Source organism: Aplidium turbinatum, chromosome 3 (assembly GCF_918807975.1).
Source record: "Aplidium turbinatum chromosome 3, kaAplTurb1.1, whole genome shotgun sequence".
Classification (NCBI taxonomy): Eukaryota; Metazoa; Chordata; class Ascidiacea; order Aplousobranchia; family Polyclinidae; genus Aplidium; species Aplidium turbinatum.
The window spans coordinates 9,014,859-9,028,569 of record NC_137474.1 but is presented as its reverse complement, the minus strand read 5'-3'; the positions used below and the strand labels follow the sequence as shown (position 1 = coordinate 9,028,569).

At 39.8% G+C, this 13,711-nt stretch overlaps 1 protein-coding gene and 1 long non-coding RNA gene across 2 annotated transcripts; one reads left to right on the top strand and one right to left on the bottom strand.

Annotated features, from left to right (window-relative positions):
• Positions 1–2,187: 2,187 nt before the first annotated feature.
• LOC145766519 (uncharacterized) lies at positions 2,188–6,516 on the bottom strand. The gene has a single exon (XM_082578245.1). It carries the CDS (start codon positions 6,514–6,516, stop codon positions 2,188–2,190), a length of 4,329 nt encoding a protein of 1,442 aa, XP_082434371.1.
• Positions 6,517–8,249: 1,733 nt separating this feature from the next.
• LOC145767537 (uncharacterized) lies at positions 8,250–13,343 on the top strand. Its single transcript, XR_014288801.1, has 5 exons — positions 8,250–8,359; positions 8,941–9,041; positions 11,986–12,047; positions 12,344–12,444; positions 12,959–13,343. It is a non-coding gene; the product is annotated as an uncharacterized LOC145767537 (long non-coding RNA).
• The last annotated feature ends 368 nt before the right edge of the window (positions 13,344–13,711 follow it).

Genomic DNA, 13,711 nt, shown 5'->3' with positions numbered 1-13,711 from the left:
ACGCTAGTGTATGCGCTGATGCTGACGCCGCCAACTTTTTTTACAAGTTGCGTTGACGCATACGGCGTATGGTTTTTCAAACGTTTGCGTTAACTCTGACGGCGTCAATATTTTTTGTATGCGCGTACATCACTGAAGATGATCCAATTGATTTAAGGTCAAAAGAGTTATTACGCACTGAGTTTCATTCAAAAACTGTGGAAGAATTTTGGTGCTCACAACTGCAAACCTATGCCATTCTTGGCAAAGCAAGCGATTATTGTTTTGTTACCACTCATAACCACTTAACCTTTGCGAGGCAGGATTTTCAGCTCTAGTTACAATAAAAACAACACCGAAATCGACTGGACAGTGGACGTTGAAGATGACATGCGTGATGCATTGTCAAAGACTCAACCGCAGTTCAGTCGTTTAGTTCAGGAAAGGCAACAACAACCATCTCATTAAATTTGCTTACGTTGAAAAAGTTTCGGCATGGCACTTTGGGTCACCTTAATATCCAAATGCTGCTGACATTTCTTGAACAATTCATTCATTTTTTTATTTGAGCAACTGTTTAACCTGATATTTGCCGCAGGAATCACAGCGGCAATGCAATATGACACCGTACAGTAGTGGAGTAGCATAATTGTTACAATACAGTAGAACTCGGTTAATCCGGATTCGATTTGACCGGCGATTCCATCCGGATTAGGCGAAAAGATCCGAATTAACCGTTGACAGTTCTATCAAGCTTGACGTTACCTAGATAGAAGGGTATCGGTAAAAATCACCGCGAAGTTGAACGCATTAGTGTGGTCATCTGCCAATACCCAGATGCGCGATCACCACATTAGCGACCCAGTGAGTTTTTTTGAAATGCAGTATGTATGTAAAATGAATGTATTTGTAGACTCTGCGTCTAACGCAAGAACACACTGGCAAAAGTTACATCTTCAGACATGCGTGTCGGAATAATCTGTAGTCACTCAAAACTTTTGAAAACAGTTACCGAAGACGAGTTTCTATGGAAAACTTACAAAAAACTCACGGTCAAACAAAGCAAATCCGGATAAAGCGATGGAGAAAGCGCAACTTTTGTCCGGAATAGGCGAAGATCCGGATCCAGATAATCCAAAGCTGTTTCTCAAGAATAAGATTACAAATCAGTTGTACTTCCAGTTTTATCAGGATTAGGCGAAGATCCGGATTAACCGAATCCGGATTAACCGAGTTCTACCACAGTCTCTATATTATAATATAGAGACTGTGGTTCTACTGTAGTCAATAGTAGGCTACTGTGATTGAACTGACTCGTGTGAAAATAAATTTCTTTGCAATAGTCAATAGCCTATGTTAATTGAGTTTCGGGCAAAATTTAGGTAGGGGTCCGCAGAATTAATAATTTGTCTCTTTTATTTAGTTTTTGAATGTTTATCCTCAAACTGGACAAAGCCTTGATAGGTTATTCCTGGAAGTTTCGCATAGGCCTAGCCTACTTAATTTAGAGGCTTATGACGCAGGGCCGGCATTCTGACCATCACAACGAAAACCAATAGGGCTAGTCTATATGCAAAATGAAATTTAGTGTCTGTTGTGTGCGACGCGAACACAACAGGTGCGGTAGTTAATTGCGCCGGTGACGTCACGATTTTCCTAATCCACCCGGCAGGACTGAGCAACTGTTAAAGCACGCCAACTTGAAGAAATCACTCGGTTTCCAATGACTGCTTCGCAGCAATGAAGTTTATACGGTTTTTCGGTAGTATGACCGGATCAGTAATGCCAAATGATGCACTTGTACGCGAAGGATTCTATAGTGATTGACTCAGTAAGTTGAACTTTGAGAGATAGCAAGCTGCAAATATGGAATTCAGCCTACACGCAAATAAGTATTACCATAGCAGTTGTCAAACTTAAGTCCTGTAGAAGTACATAACAGAGAAGCAGCTAACAAAGCATAAACATCAATCAATCAACTTTCAGTCACAAACTACAGTAACTAACAAGTTCGGCTAGCTGGCAAACTAGCAGCAAAAAACGAAAACGTCTCGAAAGTTCCATAGACAATCTCGTGGTGAGTGTTGCCATTTGCAAAGAGCGATAACATAACAATGAAGGGGAAACGACGCTAGGTGGCGAATACACAAATTAACGGGAGTAATGCGGTAAAACGAAAGGCAGGCCTATCAAGGACCTGTTGAAAATCTAACACTCCCGGGCCAAAGAAGGGCCAAACTGGCTCGTTCTTTTCATGAAAAAAAATTTTTTTAACAGTCTATTGTCATGTAACAGTTCAGTCTCTTCCTCATCGCTCTGATCTTCCAGCAAAATCTCAACGGTGTCTATTGGTGTCTCATCTTCATCTGGATCATCTTCTTCTCTTTGGACAATTACACAAAGTTTGGATATTGGTCTCTTCAGAGATCCGGTTGCAGTCTTCACTTCTACGGAACGAACAACGCCGTGACGATCAGGAAATGTTTCAATTACTCTGCCTAGTGGCCATCGTTGTCTGGGAGCAGAGTCATCAATCAAAAGGACAATATCTCCTCTTCGGATATTCTCCTTTCTGTGAAGCCACTTTGCTCTTGACATCACAGATCGTGGGTATTCCTTAACCCACTGCTTCCAAAAGGTGTCTGCCAGAAACTGCACATGGCGGTATCGATCACTTGGTCGGTAGCCATCTCTGTCGCAGCTTAACATTGGCGGTAAATTCGATGAAGAATTCAACTTCAACAAGTGGTTAGGTGTCAGGGGTAAGTCGCCATCAACTTCCAGTTTCACATCGGTGAGTGGTCTTGAATTGACGATGTCTTCTACTTCAAGAAGTAATGTGTGCAATGTGTCATCATCGAGTGGTTGTTTTGGTAAGATGTTCATAAGAATTTGACGTACTGTGCGAATCATTCTCTCCCAGGCTCCGCCCATATGGCTGGCTGTTGGGGGGTTGAATGACCATTCTATTCCTTGTTGTCGAAGGCTCTGGTGGATCTGGTTCTGATTCCACTCATCGATGGCTTGCTTCAAGATTCTTTCACAACCCACAAAGTTGGTTCCATTGTCAGAGAAGATTTTCTTGATGGGGCCTCTGCGAGCTATGAAACGCCGTAGGGCATTTATGAATGCGCCAGTTGTCAGGTCTGGTGCCACTTCCAAGTGAATGGCTCTAGTTGTGAGACATGTGAAAAGGCAGCCGTATCTCTTAATGTCACTTCGTCTGTTTCGGACATTTAGCGGCCCAAAAAAGTCAACGCCAGTCTGTGAGAATGGTGGCTGTGACATTTGTAACCTTGCTTCTGGCAGTTCTGCCATGAGCTGTTGTCTAGGTTTTGCGGTCCTTCGCCGGCAAGGCAGGCATCTTGCAAGTATCCTTTTAACCGCAACTTTGGCATTAACTATCCAGTATTTTTGGTTAATATTGTTCAGTGTATGGCTTTCACCCATGTGCTTCGATTCGTTAGTATGACAATGTTCAATTATCAAGTCCGTTAAGTGGCGCTCTGGAGCTATGATAGCAGGATGTCGCGTTTCGAACGGTAAGTCGGATCTGTCGATTCTTCCGCCAACACGTAGAACATCTTTCATTAGGACAGGGCTGAGTTTTTCGAGTGGGATCCTCTTGGCTTTGGGCATGTTTGGATGTTTTCCTTTGGATAGAGATTTGATCCAGGCTGGAAAACTCTGACGCTGCTCGTATTTGATTAACTCAATTTCTGCCTCATCAAGTTCTGGCACACTGATTGGTCCTTTCAGTGTAATCTGGGTTTCGTTCTTCATGCGCATCAGTAAGTACGATTTGAATCTCAGGAACCAGGCTACTGATAGTTTCAGTCGGCGCAGAGATGAGAAGTAGGAGATTAACCTGTTGGTTCCTTGGCTTTCAGTCGTAGAAGCAGTAAAGGTTTCGATTTTCCTCTTTGGTTTGTAAGCAGCAAAGATATCTTCAGATTGTGGTTGCTGAGCGGTTTGGTTGGGCCATTCTTCTGGGGGTTTCCTCAGAAAATCTGGGCCATTGAGCCACATCCCAGAATGCATCAAGGCTTTGGCCGTCATGCCCCTTGATGCTTGGTCAGCAGGGTTCTGCTTCGTGTCACGGACAAGAAAATTTGAAATGTCGGATTCAGCATCGAAATTATCTAAGCCTGTCTCCTTTGGTCGAGTACCTCTAAGCAACCAGCCTAAGGGCGTCCTGACTGCATCAGGTCCTTGCTTCGGGTTAGGTGCAAAGCGGCTTTCAATGCATCGGTGGGAGACAGCATGATCATTTCCGATCAACAGTGTAACTGTACCATGGTCCAGTTGCTTCAAGTCAATGCCTTGGAGGTGCTTGTGCGTTTGCAGATACTCCGGAGATGGCGCTGGAGTTGGCTTGGTAGGTATCTTGTCAACGACGATCACATCTGTCAGTTCTTGCACTTCGCCGCCAACTACTGGTAGAACTTTCAACGCTACAGTTGAAGAACTGAAGGAATATGGTCCACTCGAAGACAGTGTTTGCACCTGGAAGTCACCAGATGGCTCAGGTTTCAGTTCAAGCATCTCTACAAGTTTTTGTTCACAAAAGGTGCGGTTTGAACCAGAATCTAGGAGAGCATAAGTATGTATTACCTTTCCTTCTCCTGTCACACGTACGGGAACGATGTCCAAGTAAGTTGCCGAGTTGCTGGTTCTGGAATGGAAGGTTTCTACAACTTCATTTGTGTTCCTTTCTGATGGTCTTCTTACGGGATCATCTGGCTGGCTATCATTTCTTCTATTAGCAATGGGATTAGGGTGTCGTCTCTGGATTTGTTCTCCAGTTGTGACCAGATACCGATGTAAAAGAGAATGATGTGATGAGCTTCCGCATTCAGTGCATTTACCTCGGCTTCTGCAGTCGGCACGTATGTGATCTGGTCCAAGACAGTTTAAGCACAATTTGTTGTTCCTTACAAATTGCTCACGTTCAGTGACGGATTTGGCTTTGAACTCTTTGCAGTATTGCAAATAATGTGTACTATCGCACAGGATACATTGTATGAGTCGCTTGTTGCCAATTCGGAGCTGTCCGGATCGTTCAGTAGGTTTTGTCACTACGTTAAACAGTGAAGCCTTTTGTTTCCCTTTGGTGTCAGGCTTGTTAAGTTTGTCGACATTTGATGAAAAAAGTTTCACGCCATAGATTGAATTGGCAATCCTAGATTCGTTCGTTATGAAGTCAGCAAAGTGTTGGAATCCAGCCACTTTTCCAGTGTCATCATTGATTTTCAGAGCTTCAATTACCCACTTTTCTTTCAAAGACACTGGCAGCTTATTCGCAAGGCAGGTGATAAACTGCACGGTATCCAAGTTCGAAGCTTCGGTGTTTGAGTTCAATGATGAACAACATCTTTTCAACAGGACGGACAACTTCTCCAATTGTTCGGGTTCGTGGTGAGAAATTCTGGTAACAGCTCTCAAGCGTTCCTCGCAAGCTTGCGCAATAACGTGTGGTTGGCCATACCTCCGTTTCAATTCTTCCCACGCTTCATCATAGCAGTTGTGACCTTCGCTGCTATCGGCGAGGTGCCTTATTTGTTCACAGACTGCATCACAGCAGTGCTGCATGAGGTAAGACATCTTCCTGTCGGGTGTCAACCAATCAGAAATATGGGACTTAAAACGGTGCCAGAAAGCCCAGAAATCGAGCGGGTCACCAAAGAATTTCTTAACATCTGGTTTAGGTAGAAGTCGTTCTGAAAGATCAGGTTGTCGGCTAGTATAATAACAAGGGTAATTTACCTTTTGATCTGGCATTCTTGCAGATGTTGCAGTTGGTTCTTGTTTGTGCCGCTCATCACCGTGACGCAGAGGTTCCAGGTGTGTGTCTTTGTGAGTGAAGGTTTGCTGTGGCAATCGTACGGGTGTCATTGATCCAACATTGATAATAATCGAAGAAGAATCATCTTGCCAGAGTGCGGCTTCAGTTTCAGCAGCTTTAATTTGACGCAGGTCTTCAGCTTCGGCTCTCTCACGTTCAAAGCGAGCTTTATCCTGCTCCAACTGAGCGAACAAGCGAGCTTTATCCTGTTCCATACGAACTAGTTCTTCTTCCTCTCGTCGCCTGGCATCATTCTGCTCTTTTGTCAAACGAGCTAGTTCCAATTTGGCATGTGCTTCACGTTGACGCAAACTATACATTGTACTCGATGACCGAATACTTCCGGATTTGGAGCGATGGGAATGGGTACGCGAGGACGAGTGATGTGAGCGTAGTGGAGGAGTTTTAGTGTCTGTCCTCTCGCATTCCGTGAACCACTGTTTGGCTCTATCAGCAAATTCTTCTTTACCTTGAATGTAATCCCGTTTGGTTGAAAGACCTCCTGGAATTTGTTCATTGTCAGGGACATCGACACAAAGCGCCATTAAAGAAGCATAATTTTTATCAATTTCTAACAGGATAATCTGTACTTCTGTGAGGTTTTCACGTTTGCTCATCAGCTGTTCACCACGCTTGTAGCTGTCTCTCAAAGTAACAGCTGCTTGTTGAATAGCTTCGGCTTTGGAATCCATAACTGTGTATGCAAATCCGCTTCGTAACAGCATAAGCTAACTTCAGCAAATGAGAGATGTCACGTGACACTGATGGGAACTTGGTAAGTAAACGCAAATTTGATCGTCAGGTTGGTGAAGATCAGCAGTTCGGTACAATTGACGAAATCAGCTTCAGTTCAAAGATGGTCAAGCTTTGATGCCAAATTTGAAAAACGATGTTGTGTGCGACGCGAACACAACAGGTGCGGTAGTTAATTGCGCCGGTGACGTCACGATTTTCCTAATCCACCCGGCAGGACTGAGCAACTGTTAAAGCACGCCAACTTGAAGAAATCACTCGGTTTCCAATGACTGCTTCGCAGCAATGAAGTTTATACGGTTTTTCGGTAGTATGACCGGATCAGTAATGCCAAATGATGCACTTGTACGCGAAGGATTCTATAGTGATTGACTCAGTAAGTTGAACTTTGAGAGATAGCAAGCTGCAAATATGGAATTCAGCCTACACGCAAATAAGTATTACCATAGCAGTTGTCAAACTTAAGTCCTGTAGAAGTACATAACAGAGAAGCAGCTAACAAAGCATAAACATCAATCAATCAACTTTCAGTCACAAACTACAGTAACTAACAAGTTCGGCTAGCTGGCAAACTAGCAGCAAAAAACGAAAACGTCTCGAAAGTTCCATAGACAATCTCGTGGTGAGTGTTGCCATTTGCAAAGAGCGATAACATAACAATGAAGGGGAAACGACGCTAGGTGGCGAATACACAAATTAACGGGAGTAATGCGGTAAAACGAAAGGCAGGCCTATCAAGGACCTGTTGAAAATCTAACAGTGTCTGTGTATTTACTTAAAAGTGTAAAGCAGGCTAGGCAGACACAACAATTCTGGCGAGCTCTGCTATTGCATTGTGGTGAAATGGCAGTAGGCTACAGAACATTTTTTTATGTTTGAAAGAGAATTGACCACCTAAAAAGCTGCTGCTCAGGCGCTAGCTACATTTTACGCCTTTAAACAATGCACAGTGGGTATTTATTTAGATCTTTATTCCAAAAAGATTAAGAAACTGTAGAACAACATAACGCGACTAAGACACACAGCAGAAACGTGCAGTAAAGACGTAAATGATCAAATTCGTGACCAAGTCGTGCAAGAAACTCATAAAGTAACTCTACTTAAAAATGGAGAAAATTCTGGCCAGCAACTTCAGCCAATAGGAGAATCCATTTGAATAAATAACTCTACTTGAATAAGTTTAACTGAAGATGGTTCAGCTGCTAGCTGATCGAAATCGATTTTTAGCTGTTTATGATTGAACTGACTAGTATGAAAATAAATTCGTTTGTCCAACTACATAACAATTAATTTGACAAAGCTGTTTAAAGCTATCTTTTGGGCTGATGGCAACGAAGCTTTTCACATCACAAATAATTAATTTTAATACAACAGGACATCTCAAAATTTTGTTCGGAGTAATCTTGATGCTTTTATTTAAATAAAGTTGACCTGTGGCAGGCAAAGCCCATCAGAAAACCTTATTGCATTTTGTCAAACTAGAAAATTGGTAGGTTTACTTAGTATTTTTTCTGGTAATTTGATTTCTGTTTTTGTTGTTCGGACGTCATATTGAAGTAGGCAAAGTTACTTTTAGCTGAAATAAGATGAGTTTGCGCTTGGAAATTTGACAACCAGTGGTGTGGAAATTCATTGGGCGATGTCTGGCAACGCTGAAGCAGCATGTTGGTTTAATTTTGACGTTGCAGCTCCTTTTGTGAGTGCGTTATGGTGATCAATGTGCGTTCAGATATTGTGTGTTTCTTGAATCGTGGTTCATCGGCTGAATAAAAGACAAAAAAGGTTGGTTAACAGTGTCGATACTTTCATTGTAAGTTATTTGTAAGATTTGTTTAAATATGATTATCATGTTAGCTTGAGCTCAAAGAGAAAACTTGTTTTTGATGCAGTTGTTAGTTTGCATAATTTCTGAACTGTGAAAATAATCTTCCCGAAAATACGTAAAAATAAAAGGAGCCAACAATGTTTCTGATTGCTAATGCATGTTACTATTCAGAATAATGTTGGTTGTTAGGCCTACTTAGTACTTTGTTAAAGAACTCATGAAATGACTTGGATATCCTAATTTAGTCAAAAGCTTAATGTATAGGCTACTAAGCATTGTTAATAAATACCATAGGTACCGTAATTCTTAATCATGATTTACACTTTTGATTTTTCAGTATGAAGGTAAATGTTTCATTGTGCATGTAGTTGTTAGTTGCAAAAATGATGATTTGTTCATAGAGTCTTGTTCGTCTGATTGTGTTCAGATGAAATGCTGACAAAGAACGGCCAGCTGATTTGCACTTAATAGTTAATGTAATAAAGATCTTAATAGGAATACTTTATGCCTTATGCTTTTCATTATTATTGTGTTACAGATGTAATAGCTGAAACGTTACCGTACTATTTTCTCTTCATGATACTAAATGGCAATAAAGATGGTGAAGTATCTGTCTATAACACCATGATGGCATTGAAGGTACAGTATGTATATGTTTAATAGTGTACCGGTATTCTATTATTCAGGATACCGATTTGTGACATATGTTTGGAGCTAAGTACTTTGGATGTCATATCAAAGTGTTTGCTCTGTATATGACAACTAAATTTTATTTATATTTCTGGCAAGGAGATTATGATGTGTCAAAAACATTTGGTTTATAATGAGGGGCATTTAAGATGTTTGCAGAATTTTGAACAACTGTAGGCCTATTGATTTTCTGTTATAAAAATACTTCACAAAGTGGCCAGATTTTGTGTGCAGGAATAACACTAGCCGACAAAAAAATTTAAAATTTGTGGTGCCGAAGATTTTTCAGCTGTTTTCAGCTAATTTGTGATCGCTGATTTCGAAAATGTAGTCAGTTTTTGTCCATCAGATCTAGTTTTCTAGTTACGGTGATTCCACTGCATGAGTGAACTTGTGCATAAGGGCTATTCCGTGTCGATTCACACAGTCAAGAAATTCAACCTTTCGATTTTATTTAAATTTTACACACCTTTTTACTATTCTATATGATGAACACTTGCAAAATTTGAGTGAAATATATTGAGAAACACGAGAGTTATGAACCATTTAGTTTGGGGGAGTCTGCGGAGGGGGCACAATTTTTTTATTTTTGGCCATGTTTGAGGCCCTATTACTGCTAAACTAAATTAGGTAACAACCCAATTTTTTTACAGGTGATAGTACTTCTGACAAATATTGAAAAGACAACATCGTTCACTTTGTCACTCTAAAAGGTCAAAGGTCATAGACTCCCAAATTTGGCCGTTTCCAGCTCTCGGTTAAAATTTTCCAAAATTTGAAAAGCTTACCAAGACCCCATTTTTGACTGACTTTGGCTAAAATTTGGTGGAAGTGTTGTTTACAAGATTCTCTATGAACTGAAAAATTTTTAGTACAAAATATTAAATAGGTTGGGAGATTTTTTATATAAAACATTGGTCAAAATGAAAAAAAAAACAAAAGTGAGGTCCTTTTAATATCCCGGTTACCCATGACCCCAGAGAAAATTTGCACTGAAATTTTATCCACATATTCACTAAGATATGACAAGCCCACCATGCAAAATTGATCCATGGTTTACAATGTTTTATAGAAAGTATGCGTCAAAGTAAATCCAATTGTGGCAACCCTTCAAAAACAGGAACAGGAAGTTCTTCACTGTGTACAAGTGTGTAGCACTGGCCTGATTGCTGAAGCTAAGTTTGGATATTGCAAGAAAGTCCTATTTTTCCTGTTTATGCCTTTTGTGTTTACTGCACAAAAACAGCAGTCGCTATTATGATATTTTGGCTCATGCCACACCATTAGACTTCTTTTGTTTCGTCCATTGACGTAAATGTTCTTTCAAAGTTTTGCAAACAATGTGGGGAGCCCAAGACTTGTCTTGATCCCAACTTCACTTTACAGTCAAGTAAGCAAGAAAACTTTAAAGTAAACAGTAGTAAAGGCGTGGACACACAACACCTCCAGACTCCACACCTTTACCTTCCTACTGTAAAGTGAAGTTGGGGATCAAGATAAGTCTTGGACTCCCCACAGTGTTTGCAAAACTTTGAAAGAACATTTACGTCAATGGACGAAACAAAAGAAGTCTAATGGTGTGGCATGAGCCAAAATATCATAATAGCGACTGCTGTTTTTGTGCAGTAAACACAAAAGGCATAAACATGAAAAATAGGACTTTCTTGCAATATCCAAACCTAGCTTCAGCAATCAGGCCAGTGCTACACACTTGCACACAGTGAAGAACTTCCTGTTCTTGTTTTTGAAGGGTTGCCACAATTGGATTTACCTTGACGCATACTTTCTATAAAACATTGTGAACCATAGATCAATTTTACATGGTGGACTTGTCATATCTTAGTGAATATGTGGATAAAATTTCAGTGCAAATTTTCTCTGGGGTCATGAGTAACCGAGATATTAAAAGAACCCCACTTTTAGCTTTTTTTCCATTTTGACCCATGTTTCATATAAAATATCTCCCAACCTATTTAATATTTTGTACTAAAAATTTTTCAGTTCATAGAGAATCCTGTAAACAACACTTCCACCAAATTTTAACCAAAATCAATCAAAAATGGGGTCTTGGTGAGCTTTTCAAATTTTGGAAAATTTTAGCCGAGAGCTGGGAACAGCCAAATTTGGGAGTCTATGACCTTTGACCTTTTAGAGTGACAAAGTGAACGATGTTGTTTTTTCAATATTTGGCAGAAGTACTATCACCTGTAAAAAAATTGGGTTGTTACCTAATTTAGTTTAGCAGTAATAGGGCCACAAACATGGCCAAAAATAAAAAAGTTGTGCCCCCTCAGCAGACTCCCTCAAACTAAATGGTTTATTCCTCTCGTGTTTCTCAATATATTTCACTCAAATGTTGCAAGTGTTCATCATATAGAATAGTAAAAAGGTGTGTAAAATTTAAATAAAATCGAAAGGTTGAATTTCTTGACTGTGTGAATCGACACGGAATAGCCCTTATGCACAATTTCACTCATGCAGTGGAATCACTGTAACTTAAAAAGTTGACCTGATGGAGAAAAACTGATTGCATTTTCGGATTCAGCGCCCCATAGTTAGTCTAAATCAGTTCAAAAACCGCCGGCACCAAAAATTGTGTCGGCCAGTGTAATTGTCTGGACTGCTGTTTTCCTTTTGTTTCAGGATTATATTAAATGCATGTTTCATATCGAGTGAATGAATCATAATTGGCTTCTTCGGTTTTTGAAAACAAATGAAGCTTTATAAATAGTTGCAAAAATGATGATTTGTTCATAGAGTCTTGTTCGTCTGATTGTGTTCAGATGAAATGCTGACAAAGAACGGCCAGCTGATTTGCACTTAATGATACAATAAAGATATTAATCTAAATAGTTTACAACACATTATGGTTTTCATCATTGTTGTGTTACAGGTCTGTTGGCCAAAGTGTCAGTTTTTGTTTTCAACACCACAATGGCATTGAAGCCTTTGAAGGTACAGTATTACTATTTATTTTATTGCGAGTGTGTAAGTGTGTTCTTATCTGGATAACGATAATTGTGCCCCCATGTGTTTGGAACTACTGATCTGGAACTAATCACTATAGTTTGGAACTGTTGTGGAATATTTGCAAAAATGATGATTTGTTCATAGAGTCTTGTTCGTCTGATTGTGTTCAGATGAAATGCTGACAAAGAACGGCCAGCTGATTTGCACCTATGATGTAACAAAGATATTACCGTAATAGAAATACTTCACACATTATGCTTTTCATTATCGTTGTGTTGCAGGTGTTATAGCCGAAACGTCACTGTTTTCTCTTCATGATACTACACTGCATGGCAATAAAGATGGTGCAGTATCTGTCTATAACACCATGATGGCATTGAAGGTACAGTATTATGTTTGTCAGTGTATTCTTAAAGTGTTTGCTCTGTACAATACATGTAACTAAGTTTTACTTTTATTTGTGGCAAGGAGATTATGATGTGTCAAAAACATTTGGTGTATAATTGTAATTGTATATATGTGGGGCATTCAAGATGTTTGCTGATTGCAGAATTTTGGAAAACTATTGATTTTCTGTTATAAAAATATTTCACAGAGCAACCAGATTTTGTGTGCAGGAATAATTGTCCGGAATGCTGTTTTCCTTTGTTTCAGGATCATATTAAATGCATGTTTCATATCGAGTGAGTGAATCATAATTGGCTTCTTCGGTTTTTGAAAACAAATGAAGCTTTATAAATAGTTGCAAAAATGATGATTTGTTCATAGAGTCTTGTTCGTCTGATTGTGTTCAGATGAAATGCTGACAAAGAACGGCCAGCTGATTTGCACTAAAAATGCGATACAGATAACGAAAATAGTTTCACGTTATGATGATCAGCGTTATTGTATTACAGGTGTTCTGGCCAACACGTAGCCATTTTCTTTTCCACGATACCACATAGCAATAGAGATGGTGCAGTTCTTGGTACCATGCATGTCTGTTAATGCATGTTACATTTGTTACTGTTTAGACTTTAAAATGTATATTTGCGACTTTATCAGATGACATTGGGTGTCATTTTATTCGTTTGGTTGTGTATCAAACAAAAATTCTGGGTCTTTCTGATAGAGATCTCATTCGAAGCAAGTCCTAGATTGTTGAGAGCACTGCACTCTTTCGAAACTGAAAAATTGCTGTACGAGTATATTTAACATTGTTGAACCTATGCGAAACTAATTTGTGCCTGGCGCCAAATTCTTGTTTTTTTCTGTACCGTACATTAAATATTTTTCAATAGATGAGCGGATTTGGATTTTTCGAAGGTGTAAACAACGAATGACATTTAAACTGACTACAGTCGCAACAGCGTGTAGTGGTGGATTAAAAAAGGTGTTGATGTAAGCGAACTCAAATGTAGGTTGAAGAAAGAATTTCGCCGGAACCTACGAAAAAGTGTTGGCGGACTCCACTGTATATACAATTATACATTGTATTAATTTGTGGAAGTATCTTCCGATTGAAAGCTTTTGAGCCAGTTTCGCATATTTGTTTGTAGCGGTTTTGGACCACTAACGCAAGCCCGATCATTGAGTTTGACTGAGTATATATATTGTTGTTGAGTTCCATTTTTTCACAGCGACAATTAGCACATGTCAAACGCAGGGGA